Genomic DNA, 18,990 nt, shown 5'->3' with positions numbered 1-18,990 from the left:
GTCTCTTGTAGACAGCATATATAAGGGTCTTGTTTTTGTATCCATTCAGCTAATCTGTGTCTTTTGGTGGGAGCATTTAGTCCAGTTACATTTAAGGTAATTATCGATATGTATGTTCCTATTCCCATTTTCTAAATTGTTTTGGGTTCGTTATTGTAGGTCTTTTCCTTCTCTTGTGTTTCTTGCCTAGAGAAGATCCCTTAGCATTTGTTGTAAAGCTGGTTTGGTGGTGCTGAACTCTCTCAGCTTTTGCTTGTCTGTAAAGGTTTTGATTTCTCCATCAAATCTGAATGAGATCCTTGCTGGGTAGAGTAGTCTTGGCTGCAGGTTTTTCTCCTTCATCACTTTCAGTATGTCCTGCCACTCCCTTCTGGCTTGTAGGGTTTCTGCTGAGAGATCAGCTGTTAACCTTATGGGGATTCCCTTATGTGTTATTTGTTGTTTTTCCCTTGCTGCTTTTAATATGCTTTCTTTGTATTTAATTTTTGACAGTTTGATTAATATGTGTCTTGGCGTATTTCTCCTTGGATTTATCCTGTATGGGACTCTCTGTGCTTCCTGGACTTGATTAACTATTTCCTTTCCCATATTAGGGAAGTTTTCAACTATAATCTCTTCAAATATTTTCTCCGTCCCATTCTTTTTCTCTTCTTCTTCTGGAACCCCTATAATTCGAATGTTGGTGCGTTTAATGTTGTCTGAGAGGTCTCTGAGACTGTCCTGAGTTCTTTTCATTCTTTTTTCTTTATTCTGCTCTGCAGTAGTTATTTCCACTATTTTATCTTCCAGGTCACTTATCCGTTCTTCTGCCTCAGTTATTCTGCTATTGATCCCATCTAGAGTACTTTTAATTTCATTTATTGTGTTGTTCATTGTTGCTTGTTTCATCTTTATTTTTTCTAGGTCCTTGTTGACTGTTTCTTGCATTTTGTCCATTCTGTTTCCAAGATTTCGGATCATCCTTACTATCATTATTCTGAATTCTTTTTCAGGTAGACTGGCTATTTCCTCTTCATTTGTTAGGTCTGGTGCATTTTTATCTTGCTCCTTTATGTGCTGTGTGTTTTTCTGTCTTCTCATTTTGCTTATCTTACTGTGTTTGGGGTCTCCTTTTTGCAGACTGCAAGTTCGTAGTTCCCGCTGTTTTTGATGTCTATCTGCAGTGGCTAAGGTTGGTTCAGTGGGTTGTGTAGGCTTCCTGGTGGAGGGAAGTAGTGCCTGTATTGTGGTGGATGAGGCTGGATCTTGTCTCTCTAGTGGGCAGGTTCACGTCTGGTGGTGTGTTTTGGGGTGTCTCTGGCCTTATTATGATTTTAGGCAGCCTGTCTGCTAATGGGTGGGGTTGTGTTCCTGTTTTGCTAGTTGTTTGGCATAGGTTGTCCAGCACTGTGGCTTGCTGGTCGTTGAGTGAAGCTGGGTGCTGGTGTTAAGATGGAGGTCTCTGGGAGATTTTCGCCGTTTGATATTATGTGGAGCTGGGAGGTCTCTTGTTGACCAGTGTCCTGAAGTTTGCTCTCCTACCTCAGAGGCAGAGCCCTGACTCCTGGCTGGAGCACCAAGAGTCTTTCATCCATACGGCTCAGAATAAAAGGGAGAAAAAGTAGAGGGAATTAGTAGAAGTATGAGGAAAGAAAGAAGGAAAGGAGGGAAGGAAGGTAGGAAGGAAGGAAGGAAGAAAGAAAGAAGCAAAGAAGGCAAGAAGGAAAGAAAGGAGGGAGGGAGGAAGGAAGGAAGGAGGGAAAGAAGGAAAAAAGAAAGAAGATACAGTAAAAATAAAATAAAGTATAATAAAGTTATTGAATTAAAAAATTCTTATTTAGAAAAAAAAAAGGACAGATAGAACCTTAGGACAAATGTTGGAAGCAAAGCTATACAGACAAAATCTTACACAGAAGCATACACATACACCCTTACTAAAAGAGGTAAAGGGGGAAAAATCATAAATCTTGCTGTCAGAGACCACCTCCTCAATTTGGGATGATTCGTTGTCTAAAGGAGGGAAGGAAGGAAGGAAAGAAAGAAAGAAAGAACGAAGGTAAAGTATAATAACGTTATTAAAATTAAAATTGATTATTAAGAAAAAAAATTTTTTAAAAAACCATGGACGGATAGAACCCTAGGACAAATGGTGGAAGCAAGACTATACAGACAAGATCTCACACAGAAGCATACACATACACATTCACACAAAGAGGAAAAGGGAAAAAAAATCATAGATCTTGCTTCTGAAGTCCACTTCCTTAATTTGGGATGATTGGTTGTGTATTCAGGTATTCCACAGATGCAGGGTATATCAAGTTGATTGTGGAGCTTTAATCCGCTGCTTCTGAGGCTGCTGGGAGAGATTTCCCTTTCTCTTCTTTGTTCTCACAGCTCACAGGGGCTCAGGTTTGGATTTGGCCCTGCCTCTGCGTGTAGGTTGCTGGAGGGCGTCTGTTTTTTGCTCAGACAGGACGGGGTTAAAGGAGCCGCTGATTCGGGGGCTCTGACGCACTCAGGCCGGCGGGGAGGGAGGGGCACGGAGTGCGTGGCGGGCCTGCGGCGGCAAAGTCCAGCGTGACTTTGCACCAGCCTGAGGCCCGCCGTGCGTTCTCTCTGGGAAGTTGTCCCTGGATCCCGGGAACCTGGCAGTGGCGGGCTGCACAGGCTCCGCGGAAGAGGGGTGTGGAGAGTGACCTGTGCTCGCACACAGGCCCCTTGGTGGCGGCAGCAGCAGCCTTAGCGTCTCCCGCCCGTCTCTGGGGTACGCGCTTTTAGCCGCGGCTCGTGCCCGTCTCTGGAGTTCCTTTAAGCAGCATTCTTAAACCCCTCTCCTCACGCACCGGGAAACAAAGAGGGAAGAAAAAGTCTCTTGCCTCTTCGGCAGGTGCAGACTTTTCCCCGGACTCCCTCCCGGCTCGCCGTGGTGCACTAACCCCTTCAGGCTATGTTCAAGGCGCCAACCCCAGTCCTCTCCCTGCGCTCCGTCCGAAACCGAAACCCGAGCCTCAGAGCCTCAGCTCGCAGCCCCGCCCGCCCCGGCGGGTGAGCAGACAAGCCTCTCGGTCTGGTGAGTGCCGGTCGGCACCGATCCTCTGTGCGGGAATGTCCCCGCTTTTCCCTCCGCACCCGTTGCTGTGCACTCCTCCGCGGCTTCGAAGCTCCCCCCTCCGCCTCCCGCAGTCTCCGCCTGCGAAGGGGCTTCCTAGTGTGTGGAAACTTTTCCTCTTTCACAGCTCCCTCCCACTGGTGCAGGTGCCGTCCCTATTCTTTTGTCTCTGTTTTTTCTTTTTTTTTTTTCTTTTGCCCTACCCAGGTACGTGGGGAGTTTCTTGCCTTTTGGGAGGTCTGAGGTCTTCTGCCAGCCTTCAGTAGGTGTTCTGTAGGAGTTGTTCCACGTGTAGATGTATTTCTGGTGTATCTGTGGGGAGGAGGGTGATCTCCGCGTCTTACTCTTCCGCCATCTTCAAGGTCCCCCCGGAATCATTCTTTATTGATTTTTGTGTGTACATGTTTTAACAATAGTGATGTGTTTATTTTGTAATAAAAGTGTACATCACAGGGACTATTAACTACTCTTTAAATCAAGAAGTACCTGATTACTCCAAACACTGTAAAATTCGGGGAAAAGTTTATTATTTCATTAACTCACTACATATTTATTGAACAATTGAATGTGTATCAGAAAATATTTTCTTTTAAAACTCAGGCTGGAAGCAAATCCCAGATGTGGGCAAACACTAGTTTATGGATGTCCAGGAGGCACTTGTATGGGTGGTTTTTATGCAGTCAGAAGAAAAATAATATAATTAGTTTTACTGTGGTTTTTATTTAGACCACAGGTCTTGACATCGGCAAGAGAATGGCCGGACAGGTTACTAGTTAGAGGCCAAGGCCATGAGTTAAATATCTGTTGCAAGATCATGATATGCACTCCTGGTCCTTCACAGGCATAAAGGGAATTAGGGAAGGGATAGATTAGCAAAAAGTATATTAACTGTCTTGGAGGAAGAAAGAAAAAATAAAAACAGGGTGCTACGTAAAGGGCATTGTCATCATCACTATTGTAATTATTTAGGAAATGATTCTCTTAACACACAGCAGTGCTTGTTTTCCACCCCGTTTTCCAAGATCCTGCCTTGCCTATGTATTGAGTACCCACTATGTGCCATATGCAGTGCTAATGCCACCTACTGTGGGTTGCTGTTAGAAAATTAAGACACAGTCTTTATCTTCAGTGTTTTGCTGACTTGTGTGGTCTTTGGTTCTGTCAGGCCAGTCTTACTTGTAATCGTCCTCTTACCCCCATGGCTCAGACTTCCTTTTCTTTTGACCCATGTTTTCATTCCTTCCTCCTACAAGAATCACCGCCTTCCAAATCCCACCCATCTTTTAGGGTCAAAGTGAGTTCTCATTTTCTGAAACAAGTCTTCTCTTATATTATCTCCAAATTATTTCTCCCCTACTGGATACTAATTGCATTTACAGACATTCATTATAGCTTGGACTTGAATCCAGATGGCTTCTGGTAACTGTTACTTTCACCTCAATGGTCAGTTCATAAGCTCCTAAGAGAAGGGGTGGTGCCTTACACACCTTTGCAGACCACTCAGAGTGCTGAGAAACTTGTGGTTTGGGCACATGCTGCTGAAGTACTAGTTGCCCTTCTTATTTAAAGGAAGACGGTCAAACCTGTTATGTGGACTTCCAGCACCCAAAGACCTATGTGGGGAATAATCTATCCCTTGTTTTCTTACTGTTTGGTGATGGATGGGGGTTGAGATTTGGGCTGTGGTAGTTATGAGATGTCAGAATCATTGTTTGCTGGAAGTATGATGCTTTCAGACCAGGGGTATCAACACATCACTCCAGTTCTCTGTAGCTCTCATTGCTGGAAAGCCCTGCTTAGACTCAGTCTGACATTAAAAGCCCTGAATAATTAATTTCAACTTGACCTCCATTGTTACTCATGGAAGCTCTTTGCCCAGCAAGGCTAGCTTATTAACTGCCTGCTGAGAGATTATTTTGCTTATTCTTTTCTCTGCGTGTGCCTGAGATATTCCCGCCTCCATAGGGAGCACCTTTCTTGCTTCTTCTCTACCTTTTACATCCATCCTCTAAGCCTGGGTTGAGTGTACTCCTTCTTAGCCCACAGTAATCATGTTCTCTCATGGATTTTCATGATACTTATGTCTGCATCACTCATATGACACTTGATTAGTCCCTGGCTTACATTATTTAATTTTCAAGGGGTATATAGTCTGCTTCTTTAAAGAGATTATATACTCAGGAGATTCTTTCTAGTTGTGGGGAAAGAGCTTAGTTTTAGAGTCAGACAGATGTGTGTTTTGAGTCCTCACTGACACAGTGACCTTAGGTATTAATTGCACCTACAGGTCCCAGTTTCTCATCTCTACACTGGGAGCCTTAATATCGGTCTTACAGGGCTGTAGAAGTGTATTAAGTGAGCTAATAGACATCGAATGCTTTACCTACCAGACGTACTCAACACAAAGCAGTTCTTCTCTTCCCCCTTCAGATTTTTCCTGGAGTCTAGCAAATGTTTTTCAAGAACAAAAGTTCTTTTTCCTCATTGGTCTATTCCTTTTTTATATTTCCTCCAAGTTATGAAGTCCAAGTCCTTATGCAGAAAGTATATAAAATGATGTATGTATTTATGATTGTATGTATGTGTGCATGTTTATATTGTGTATGTATTTAGACTGAGTAACATTTTCATTAGATTGCTCTTCCCTTTTTTTCTGTATTCTAGTACCTCATACTTCTAAAGGAGCCCACAAGCATTTACATATTTCTTGACTGACTGCATTTTCAGTTTCAGTTTGTGTACCATTAAAAGCATATCTGAAGCATCTAGAATCTGATAGGTATAGATATGGTCATTAAGTCTTTGCCTTTAGGGCAGGAATATTGCCTATGTCTTGATACATCTCTTGAAATAATGTATACTCCTAACTACAGTTGCTCATACTATTTTCTTATTAGGACTTAAGATGTATAATTTGATTTTTTTTTCCTCCCACTGAAGTTTAAACTGATTTTGACCAATCTGGATTAAAGCACTTGCTTCTGGCCTTCAGACGACAGCTATGGTGGAATATCATCCTAATAAGAATGAAGACACTTTTGACCAACTTCTTATTTCAGTAGGAAATAAAACAGTAGAGATCCCTCTAATTGGGTATGTGTTCTTCATATTTCATGCTAATATTTTGAGTACTCTTCAAACATTAAGGGTCATAGTAATATTTTGTATTTTCTATGACTAATAGGGCTTTTTGTATCTACAGTTTCCTTACAACTGAACTTAAAGAACAAATTTTTAGCAAATTGTACTGTTCAAAACAAATGGAAGACTAGTTTTCCATTATTTCTTTATTAAAATCATTAAAAAATGTCCAACAATTGCATGTTTTCTTTTTTTCCCCTTGAACTCGCACCCTATTTTATTTCCACCATATTTTCTGTACCTTTTGAAAGCAAGATTTATTAAAGAATGCTATTTTTGCTGTCTCTACAATCTTACTTTCCATTCTCACTCCAGCAAACTCCAGAGGGGCTGTTTTCCCCAGCTTTCCAGTGAAGTAGCTCTTGCATATTGCCAGTCTGTTGGTACCTCCTTTGCCTTTATCTTACTCCATTTCTCAGAAGCATTAGACACAATTAACCATTACTGCCTTTGTGGGCCACTTTATTCTCTTGATTTCCTTGCTACTACACCTCTTCAATGATTGTTCCTTCTCATCCTATGTTATTTTTTTTTAATTGAAATACAGTTGACATATAACATTGTGTAAGTTGAAGGTGTACATGTTGATGTGATACATTTATATATTGCAATATATTACTACCATAGGGTTGGCTAACACCAGTATCACATTACATAGTCATCATTTCTTTCCTGTGGTGGGAACAATTAAGATCTAGTCTGTTAGCAGCTTTGAAGTTTATAATACATTTTTGTTGCCTATGATCACTATGCTGTATGTTAGCTCTCTGGGACTTATTTATCTACTAGTTCCCAGTTTGTACCCTTAAACAGTATCTCTCCAATTCTCCTACCCTCCAGCCTCTGGTAACCACCCTTCTACTTTCTGTTTTTATGATGGATATATTCCTAAATGAATTATTGTGAACCCATATTCACATTTTAATTTAATTTTAAATTATTGTCATATTTACTTCACAGAATTTTAAATAATGCAGATGTTTGGCTTCAAAAAATCAAAATGGTGTTTTTTTGAGATTGGCTGAAAAATATGGACTGATATAATGAATATAATACAGAACTAAGTAACTGGTTTGCAGATTCACTTTAATACAAATAATTTTTTTTAATACAAATAATTTATTTGACCAGGACATTGTGCTTTTCATTTTATATTGAAATAAGTATAGTTCTGTTCATTATAAAATTACCCGTTAGAGCTGCTGTTAAAATTTTTGTTTTTTTTTTCACATACATACATGCATGATCCTTCTTTTCCCCAGCAAAATATGATTCCATAGGTGTTATTCTTTTGTCTCTGTTTATCCGGCACCAGCAGAATTAATATTAGAATATTAATATTTAATATTAATATTGGTATTAGATATGTCTTTTTATAATTTCCCTTGCATTTTTTAATTTTCATAAACTAAATTTAGATGTGCAATTATTTGGGTTCTCAGTGTTGTTGAGAAGTTCTGCTTTCTCACAACATCCCATTCTGCATAGGAATCAAACAGCTGACACATGTTAGGAAAGGAATAAGCTACTCCTTTGCATCATTGGAAGGTATTTATTTAGCTATCAGAGCATCCCCGAGTTTGGAGACCACTGGTACTTGGCATGAGTGTGTTGGTCATTCCCCTCTCCAGAATTTCCTTCAACTCTGATCCTTAGTCAGGGTTCAACTGGTAACTCATCTTGCAGAAGGCATTTGGAGTCAAGAGGCACTTCTTCTGATAGGTGGCTAGATACTTTATTGTCCTCAGAGGTCAACTGTCTTGACGTGTTGTGGTGCATATGGGGCCAGAAAATGTTTTTTATACAAGGAGAAGAGAAACCAGTAGGAAAGGCAGAGAAACTGTTATATATTGCCATTTTACCACACCCTTACTGCTAAGGTTAAACCATATATATGTGTATGCATGTATGTACATGTATATGTGTGTGTATGTGTGAAGATTCTTAAGAAATTCTTCTTAAGATACTTTTCCACATCTAGCTAGAGAAAAAGTTTGAAAAAACGTTCAGCTTCACATCTTATATTGTTTGTGTAACTGGTTCCTCTTTTAGATCCTGTAAACTATTAATGCAATTATGTATACACATATAAATATATTGTAAGGAGATGTACAAGGTCATTGATCTTTTCCTGTCACAAAATTACAATCTCTATGAGAAGAACATGGGTATTTCTTAGACTATGCAGCATAGGTAGGACATTCCTGGCTGATCTCTGGAATGTCTGTACCTATCCAGTAATACACAAACACATATAAACACAGATCCCAGAAAGAAGGCCCAGACCACCAATGTATAGGCAGTATTTGTAAATGTTTTGTTCAGGTATTTTTATTTATGAATTTTAGTGTGTTTGTATGTATATATGATTGTATGTATGTATGCATTTATGCTTTGGAGGTTGTATCCTAAGTGGAGTAAATTAACTTAATTCATGTGTCTGGCACATAATCTTAGGACTCAATAAAGGTTAGTTATTACTATATTTATTACTGATGCTGTTGTTATCGTTGTTAGGTTTCTAAGGTAATGTATTTGAAGTCTAACAAAATGGATTCAAGTTTAAGTTCCCCAACGTTATATCCAGATAATTCCTTAGATAAATCATTTAAGCTTTTTAAGTCTTTGGCTTTTCATCTGTAACCTAGGAGCCGTAATATTTACCTACCTTTCAGGAAATTTGTTAATATCAAACAGGATAATATACTTAATGGTGCTTTATAAACAATAAATTATTATCCAGATATAATATATATGTATATATATATCATTATGAGATGTGTATTTAGGATTAGAATGGATTTTTTAAATGCTTATGAAAACATATGCTACAGATACGCTACAGTGAGTCCTTTAAATTGGCGACACACATGGAAAATCAATTGTATCCTTTTGTTCTTAGGCCTTGTTTTAGTCCCCAAGTGATATTTTATAGTATCATAGCTCCTTTTATTTCATCAGATTTGGACCATCCAAACTAGTTTACTTTGTTCAGATAACTTGCACCCTTTTGGGGTCGGGGGGGGGCAAAAGAATGTATTATAGGCTTAGTAGGAGATTCCAAAACAGAGTTCCAAATATATTTTGAGCTACAAAAATATTGAGATGTGTGGGTAACCTCTCAAGGTGAGTACTTGGGAAGACATACCATGTACTTATGCATAAAGTCTGATTTCTTTATTTAAAATGTGTCTCATTATCTTTTTTTCGTGTCTTTATTTTACAGTTTGTTTTACTGACAGATGTGCCACCAGCAGACCTATAAGGAAACTGAAATATCTTTTTAGGAGTTAAGGTAAAAATATCTATATATGTCCCCCTGTGGATTTGACCATGAGGTCATAGTTGTTAAAATTCATCATATGGGGCTTCCCTGGTGGGGCAGTGGTTGAGAGTCCGCCTGCCGATGCAGGGGACACGGGTTCGTGCCCCGGTCTGGGAAGATCCCACATGCCGCGGAGCGGCTGGGCCCGTGAGCCATGGCCGCTGAGCCTGCGCGTCCGGAGCCTGTGCTCCACAATGGGAGAGGCCACAACAGTGAGAGGCCCGCATACCGTAAAAAAAAAAAAGAAAAAAAAAAGAAAAAAAAATTCATCATATCATCCTCTTTTCTCCTCTTCTAGGTTGATTCTATCCTGTCAACTGGAAATTGAGTCAGAAGTTAATTTTGGGACATTGGTTGCCAATAGTAAAGTATATTGTAAAGAGATTAATATCATTAACCATGGCAGAGTACCAGGTAAATACTTTCTGTCATATAAATTAACTTAGACTTTTGGAAGAAAATTGGTACTGTTTGAAATATATACCTTCTGCAATTAATGGATTCTCTGATTCACCCTACCCCTCCAGAAGAATTATGTTATTTGAAAAGGCTCAAAACTGAAGGTCCTTAAGTAGCATGACTGTAAAAGACTGATAGGTAATATCAGGAAAGATGAAGCTACATCCTTATGATTCTTATTAATACAATCTGACTCTCAGATGACTGATGATCTCCCTGAGGATAGAAGGCAAGGTGGTGTCGTGGAAGTGACATAGTCCTTAGAGCTTTCCAGAGATAGAATCAGGACACAGTGCCTTACTAGCTGTGTGATCTGGGGCAAGTATCTTTAAGGACATTGAACTTCAGATTCCTCATTTATAAACTGGCTAATAAAATATACTGTGGTTAATTATGTATGTACTTAAGTTTGTAATATGGTACTTGACTTATCACAAGCACTCAGTAAATATTTGTTCTTCTTCTCGATCATATTCAACTTTGAATTCACATGATGATCCCTAGAAGGCTCTTACTAACATTTTGTTGAAAGGAAAAGTGCTTCTCTCTTCTCCATACTGGATTATTTCTAGACATTCTTACTGTGACCTAAGAGTTTCCATAAAGGCATAAGTGTGCCTGTGTGTGTGTGTGCACATGCATGTGTGTATGCACACTCTTCATTGATGATATACTGTAGGCATAAAATCACTTATCCTTTCATTCACTTGATTGGATGATCAGCATCTGGGATGATAAGACTCACATTTTCCCCAAGCTGAGAAGAGGACTAACTCCAGACAGGAAGGGCATTTCTCTCTGAGACTGCTTGTTGGATACATAAAACAGGTCTTAAATCCAAACCCGTTTTACAGTAAGTGAGGATGTTCTTTGGGGTTGCTTGAATGAGCAGTGGGAATTATTAAGACAAAGGCAGTCTCTCACTTTACTGATTTCTTCTGGGATGTGAACAAATAAAACTGATAGTTGTTCCTCACTGAATGTTATTCATTTCACTTTCCATGCTTTGGTTTTTAAATGGCTGAATTTCTGATGCCTGTCAGACTGTGGAATATTAGGCTCATTTGTGGGCTGACTCCAGTGTTAAGGATGAACTCTCTTATGGTGATTGACTATGGGCTGTATGGTCCTTTAGACTGTCTGGTTATAGAGCAGTGATATGTAATTGAGAGAATTTTATTTGTATTCTTTTACTTTCCAAAATCTCTCTTAACTGTTGTCCATTCCAAAACCTTTAAAGTTTTGATCATATCCTCTCTTTATTCTAAAATCTCACCAAATTGTACAGTTTTATTACTTATAAAAACTCTCTATAAGTAAAAAATACATAATTTTAATTGAATATTTAATATTATTTTACTTAATAAAAGTATATGTGTGGACCTGAGTCCCTACATTTTAGGAGAAGTAATCCACATTGACTTTTAGTATTGTATTAATATTTTGTGTGTGCATAGTATTTGTAGTTAATACTATATTGGTAAATTATAATTGAGTATTATGAAATGTTAATTACTCTTACCTTACTAACTGAAACAAATTGTTATCAATGAAACACATTTTCTTTGTGCTTTGTCCCTCATTTTTGGAGTTGAATGATATTATTTTTTCCACCCTTACCAAAGTTGATAGTATGTTTTATATTCACAGTAGCAAGTGCCCGTAAAGTGTCATAAAGTCCTCATTACCCAAAGGACAATATATAAATATTCATGAGAATTATAATGCATTTTCATGAAGAAAAACACTTAGGCAGAAAATAGATTCAGCAACCAAAGATGATTTTAATAAAATTTTCAAAACAGATTTTATGTGACAAATATTTTATAGTTTTAGAGTCAAAGATCCAGAGTTTACAAACGTATATGTGTACTTAAGAAGACATTAAAAAGCCACATTCAGCAGATTCATGATTTGTATAGCTTTGTTTTCTCTCTCTGGTAGTGTCACTGAGGTTATTATCTTCAGTTTTATAGAAGCCAAAGTTTATGTAACAACTTCATGATGTTTTATTTTAATAGTCTATTATGGAGTAACCATCCCTAGATTTAGCTGAAAGTTGTTGAATACATTTTGTTGTCTTGCCCCTTATAAGAATGTTTCCTAAATTTACAAAGTAGTGCTTGTCTTTTCATCTTGAAAAGACATGGTTTAATCTTTAAGATGTTTCTAATATTAGTGTTTTGTGAGCTGGGGAACTCCATGTTCTCTTTTATGTCTTTATTGTTTCGCAGTTTTTATCATTGAAGATTGAAAAAACATTATTTTAGCATGCCTTGAATAGCACACATTTCCCTCTTCCCCTCTTGAATCTTTGGGTACTTTTTCTACTACTGTGTTATGATGTAGAATAGTCTATAAAGTCTCTAGTGTGATCTTTACATACCATTTCTGGGTTTGAACAGCTACCTTAGGACTCCTTTAGGTTTTGGGGGGTTATTTTGCCCCAAATATATGACCTTTCTCTTGCTCTTAATGTCTGCTGTCCTCCTTCCCCTGATCATCAGCATCATCTCTCTACATCACTGTCTAGAAAAGCCTGGCATCATCTGTAAACCAGAAAATTTGCTAAATTGGACCAGACCCAGAAGTGGTCCTCAGAATCCTGTCTAACTACCCAGAGAAGCACCCACTACTTATTGTCAATGCATTTTTTTGTTTTGTTTTCATGGAAACTGATGTCATGAAATCTCAACATACTTTTCATGCATAACACAATGTTAGGCATATACCAGGCATTCAGTAAGCCTTCATTTAACTGATTTGACCTGGAGCGAGGTGTTCCAGGTCCCAAATCTTGGTTACAATATTAACTGGCTGGCAGGCCCCAGACAAGGAATTTACACTTCCCGAACATTCATTGCCTCCCTTATACATTAAAGATAAACATAGCGCCTTCCTCCTATAATTGTGGTGATGATTAATAAAATGCTTAGCACACTCTCTGACGTATATTAAGTGTTCAGTAAATATTCATTATTGATGTTAGAATTATTCTTCTTCTCCCTCCTCCTTAATTCTCTTTTGTGGACTGCTGTCCCTTTTTTCAGTACATTAGAAGTGAGTGTTCCTTAGGATTTGTCATAGACCCTCATGTTTCCTCAGTCACCCTGCTCTCCCTAGGCAATCACTTCCATTCCTGTTACTTCACTGAAGTCTGTACAAGACTTTGCATTTCCTTCAGGTTTTTCAGAGTTAACAGTCTAAAACTAAACTCCTCAATGTCTCCCCCAAACTTCTCCTTTTCTGTTTTTCATTGAATGTCACCACCATGTATATGGCCAAGTCAGAAATTTGGCAAATCCTTGACACCTTCCTCCTTTTCACCCTCTACCCCCTTACTCAGTCAACTATTAAATCCTGTCTGTTCACTTCCTTATAGTGTGAGTAATCCTACTTTTCTCTGTCTCACTGTCACTTTTTTACAACAGTTCATAATCTTCTCTTCCCTTATAATTACATCAACCTAAACTATTTGTCTGGAGTCACCTCTTATCTCCTTCTAGTTCATTCTCCACACATCAGCCAGTTTCACATCTGAAAAGAAATGAAAATTTGATGACAAAAAATTCTTCAATGACACCCTTCTCCTAGGATGATGTTCTTGCTCCTGTTGTGAGCAATTAAAAAACCAGTCAAATATTTCATTATTACTAATGATATTAAAGTTACATAAGACACAGTAATGTTTGTGAGCTCACTGTTTTAATATACTTAAAAGATTGAACAATGTTCTTTTGTTAGGGGTTGTTCCTGAATAAGCTTTTGAACCATTCACTTAAAACTCTTTTGTCAAACTACAGAAAACTCTTTTGTCAAACTACAGAAAAGTGGTTACAGTATAGAAACTATTTCACTGACTCAGACTTAACTGAACTCATATAGTTTTCTTTTCCTGGAGAATTGAGTCAATAATATTTATTCATAATGGATATAATTTTACAGAGTTTTGTTTTATATTATGACAGAAAAAAATAAGCCTTAAATATTATGTCATTAGCAAGTCTCTAAAAATGATTGGATTAACAAATTTTGTTACTGTTTGCCTTTTTCATCTGGTCATCTCTGAACCTAAAGTTTTATTATCTTTTATATTTTCAGTACTTTTATTATGCTAATATTACATTCTCCTAAGTTAACTGAATAATTTTGGAAAATGTCATCAAATGTGATTTAAAACTGGTAAATTAGGAATTTTCAAAGTTGTTTATGTTGGCAGCATGCTCATTTGTGTTAATATTGTATAATGATATCAAAGAAACTCATGACTGGTTACCTCCCATTTATTGGACATTTTGAACACTGCTTGGTGCTAGGCACCATGTGGGGTGCCAGGACCACAACAATGAAAAAGAGATAGTATCTGATCTCACCTGCATGCTCTAAGATAGGCACCAAACATTACCATAAATTATGGACCATTTCTGCTTTCAGAACAAGAAATTTTTGTGGCCTCCTCATATGCTATTTGAGTCTAGAAACCCATTTCTTTCACCCTTTCCGTATGTGAACTGCATTAATTCGTTTATAGAGTAGTGGTAGTGGCTAGAAGTGTGAGCCCTGTGGTCAGAAACATCCAAGTGAAAATCCCAGCTCTATTAGTTAGTTACTAGCTGTAGTAGTCAACTATTGCTATGTAACAAACCACTCCATAATTCTATATCTTAAAAAAATAATTATTTTTTTAGTTTCTCATTTTTATGCAGATTAGCTGGAATTTGACTAATCTAAGCTGCATGACTCTGCTTCAAGCTGAGGCAGCTGGGGCTGATCTGTTACTCCCTGCAGGTCTCTGAGTCAGCTGGGTGGCTCTGCTTCACATTTGCCAATGCTGAGGCACAGGCCAACGGGACAGCAGTTTCTTAAAAGAAACACTTTCCATGGTAGAAGAGCAAGAGAACATCTGGGGATGAAGCTGACATGTTGTCACTTCTAGTCCCATGCTATTTGCCAAAGTAAATCACGTGATCAGGCCCCGTCAAGGGGTAGGAAAACATACTTAGTCCACGGGAGGGTAACAGTGGGGATGCAGAGAAGGTTAAAGAATTGGAGTTGATGATCTAATCTATCATAACAGTTGTGTATTTTTGGACAAGTTACTCAACCTTTCTAAGTGTCTGTTTCCTTATTTATAAAATAGAGGTAACGATTGAGCCAGAATCATAGATTTCATTATGAGGACTAAATAGAATAACATATGCACAGCTCTTAGCATAAGTGTCTGAACACAGTAAGCAGACAGAAAATTTTAGCTATTGATGAGGGTTGAGTCCTAACACGAGGCTCACATTTATTGGATGACCCTAGAGACAGGACTTACAATCAAAGCTGTGATTCTTGGTCCACAATAGACCATAAACTCTGTAATGTGTCTCTGTCCTCTACTAAGAGTGTGAACATTAACATTATAAGGATCCAAATGTAAACCATCTGCTCTTGTTCTCCTTAGGTATGTTTAAAACAGAATACCAGGGCCAGTTACCCATTGTCACTTTTCCAACCAGTGGTATTGTGCAGCCCAAGTCATCAATGGTTATTAAAGTGGCAGACTGGCCGATAATTGTAAATGAAGTGGCAAAGTGAGTATATACTATGGTTCTTAATTCTAGTGTAGTGCTTAATACTTTCCTGTTTCACTTTTCATATATGCCTGTTGTATTTGAATGTATGTTAGCTTCTTCTTTCAGTCAGCATTCATTTATTGAGTATCTACTATTTGCCAAGCACTAGGGACTGAAAAATGGGAAGAACCAGAGAATGGCATATGGGTACACCTAACAGGAGCTCCTAGTTTGGATTTTGTTGGAGTCAGGGAGTGGATCAAGAAAGAGCTCCACTAAGGAGGTGATAGTTGAACCAAACACCTGTGGTTGAGTAGAAATTAGCCAGGCGAAGAGCAGTGGTGTGATTTGGGCTGAGTGTGTGTGTGTATGTATGTGTGTCTGTGTGCAGGGGAGGTGGGTATTGGTGATGAGAGTGGGTTAAATGAGTGATTTCAGGCAGTGCAAGTAGAAGACTTGAATTCCTACAGGTTAATAGACAGTGTTACACATCAAGAGATCTGAGACAAAGAGATGGAGGTGAGGAGTGATGAGAGATGAGACCAGAAAAACAGAATGGTGCAGGGTCCAGTTAAGGACCTCATAGGACAGCATTTTTTAATGCTATATGTCTCAGTTCATTAGCAGAATGTGCAATCACTATAATGGGTCACCACCAGTATTAAAACAATGAAATAGAAAACATCAGAATGCATCTCACATGGTAAGGGCAAGTGGCGTTTTGTAAAAGTTGTTTCGTGTGTGTGTGTGTGTGTGTGTGTGTGTGTGTGTGTGTGTCCTGCGTTGTAATGTAAAATGCATTTCTAACTGAAGGTCACAATTAAAAAAATGTTTGGGAAACAGTTGTGAGCCCTGATAGGAGCTTAGGTTCTATTGTAAAGGCTGTGGAATCTCAGGAAGGTTTTAAGATGGGAGTGTCTCGATTAGTTTGCTTTTTAGAAAGATCATGTTGATAGCAGTGTACAAAATCGAGGAGTACAGATGTGGAGTGGATAGCCTGACTAGAAATTCTAATAGTAAAGCAGAAGAGAAATAATGAAGGCCTCATTTAAGGTACAAATTGGGAGTATGGAGGGAGAGAAGTGTGCAGATTGGAGATATGTTATGGAGGTAGATTTGACTACATTTAGTGACTGGTTATAGAAAGAGAAGGTAAGAGGAGGTTCAGGTCTGTGAGAGAAGATCTTGAGTTCTGTTTTGGAATGCTGGAATTGATTTGCTTTGCAGAATCCTGTGGAGCCTATTATATTTACTTATCTTGAGTCCCAGAAAAAAATTTGGTCTAGGTATATTGGTTTGAGAGTTGTCAGTTCATAAGTAGTAGATGAAGCATGAAATGTTGAAAATAACTTTGAGGAGGGTAGAGTATAAAAAAAGTAGGAGAGAAACAGCATTATTCATGGAATTTACAAAATATCCAAGTCTTAGAAGAATGAGAAGGCAGAGTCTAAATAAGTTAGAAGGAAAGCCATGAAAGTATGGTGTCAAGAAAGCTAAGGGAGGGGAGATGTGGAAAGAGATGGTATCAACCGTGCCCAATGTGACAGAGATACACAGAGATACAAAGTTAATGACTTTGGTGATGGCTGTGAATTGGTCAGTGATCTGTGGTATCTGACAGGGTGAGATTCAAAAGGATTGCATTTATGCCAGAGAGGGATAAATGCGGGATGGAGAGAAGTTGCAACAGTGAATTCGAATTAGTCTGGAAAGTGAAGTTTTATGAGGGAGGATATTCATTTCAGCAAAGAAGTGGAGTTTTGCTGAGATACTTTACTTTGTAGGGAATTGGGTTATTAGGATGGGGATGAAGTTGGCTGTTGGACTTGGGGGAATGGGATGAGTTAGAAAAGAATCTCAGAATTCTAGAACTACAGGTGACCATGTAAATCATTGGTGATATGGAAATATCAGTAAGTGATTTTTGGGGTCAATTCATGCAGTTGTTTTCCATCTTTGTTGTTTCCTGGAGACAATGAATTAGGTTGCACATATGCTATTCTACTTTGCAGATTCAGACAGACAGAAGGACATGACAGTCTCTGGCACATACGTGAAAGGAACTGCTCTTAGTCCTTTGAATTTTAATTATTATGTGATTTTATAAAATTTCTGTTTATATAAACATTTAGGAGAAAAATAAAATATATAGAATTCTAATTAAAATATGTATGTATAATTCATTATCTTGTAGAGTGAGTTTGCGAGATCGTCCAGACATATTCTTGAATGTCAAAGCTCATGTTGTTGAGCAGATTATTGAATTGTTAAACATGAGTAATGATAAAAAGTTGGAAGGCATAAGCTTTGGTCCTGTTTTCTTTGGAATGTCAAAGATTGAACATGCACTTCTATACAATAATAGCCCAGAACCTATAAATTGGGTAGCCATAATGTAAGATGATTCTGTTGGAGAAGAATTGGTAAGTAAGTAGTGCAACTTACTAATAACCAACAAGCTGTTTAATTTTTCTAAATATGTTTTAACATGAAGATAGATATGATTTCATTTCATGTGTCTCCAAGGGTGACCTAAAAAAGTTCAGTAAATTCAGCTGACATTGATAGTAATCTATATCTGTTCTTATTCATTTTTCAATAGTTCTTTTAATTTTATGAGGTGCCTTGATCAAATTTATGTATGTTACTGTTAAAACATACATATTCTCTATATCTAGACTCTGGAATTTCAATAATTATTTTATGACTTAATCTCAAAATATTTTATTTTGTGTTTTGCCTGAATATTCTTTTATTTCTGATTTTATATTACAGGGTACAAATATTCAACAAAGAACAGATGTTGCTTTAAATAATCTAACCTACTTAAGGAAAATAAAGAACATAGATATTACCACATTTATCTCCTATGTTCCTAATGAAGGGAGGTTACAGCCTTATCAAAAGATTTTAATTACATTTTGTTTCAGCCCAAAGTAAGCAAAAATTAATTCCAATATGATGTTATTTATTAATGGAAAGTATATTAACCATACATTCATCAGATTGATTTTAATAGTAAAACTTGGTGGGCTTCCCTGGTGGTGCAGTGGTTGAGAATCTGCCCGCCAATACAGGGGACACGGGTTAGAGCCCTGGTCCGGGAAGATCCCACATGCCACGGAGCAGCGAGGCCGCCACAGCTGCTGAGCCTGCGAGCCACAACTACTGAGCCCGCGTGCCACAACTGCTGAAGCCCACGTGCCTAGAGCCCGTGCTGTGCAACAGGAGAGGCCACCGCAATGCGAAGCCCACGCACCACAATGAAGAGTAGCACCTGCTCGCTGCAACCAGAGAAAGCCCGTGCACAGCAGCGAAGACCCAACACAGCCAAAAATAGATAGATAAAATAAATAAATTTAATTAAAAAAAAAAATCTTGGCAGAAGGCACAAATTGGGTTTTTCTTATTATGGT

General features: G+C 38.1%; 1 protein-coding gene across 1 annotated transcript in view; it reads left to right on the top strand.

Moving 5' to 3' along the window:
- The first annotated feature begins 5,462 nt into the window (after nt 1-5,462).
- Nucleotides 5,463-18,990, top strand: part of CFAP47 (cilia and flagella associated protein 47) — a 509,799-nt gene continuing 496,271 nt past the window's right edge. The window contains 7 exon segments of the mRNA XM_060137366.1: nt 5,463-5,480; nt 6,029-6,055; nt 6,057-6,181; nt 9,853-9,968; nt 15,463-15,592; nt 17,769-17,997; nt 18,350-18,510. Coding sequence (XP_059993349.1) covers nt 5,463-5,480; nt 6,029-6,055; nt 6,057-6,181; nt 9,853-9,968; nt 15,463-15,592; nt 17,769-17,997; nt 18,350-18,510 — 806 coding nt within the window.

The sequence above is a fragment of the Lagenorhynchus albirostris genome, chromosome X (genome assembly GCF_949774975.1).
Source record: "Lagenorhynchus albirostris chromosome X, mLagAlb1.1, whole genome shotgun sequence".
Lineage (NCBI taxonomy): Eukaryota > Metazoa > Chordata > Mammalia > Artiodactyla > Delphinidae > Lagenorhynchus > Lagenorhynchus albirostris.
The sequence above is the reverse complement of the archived record's forward strand: the minus strand, read 5'-3'. Positions and strand labels throughout refer to the sequence as shown.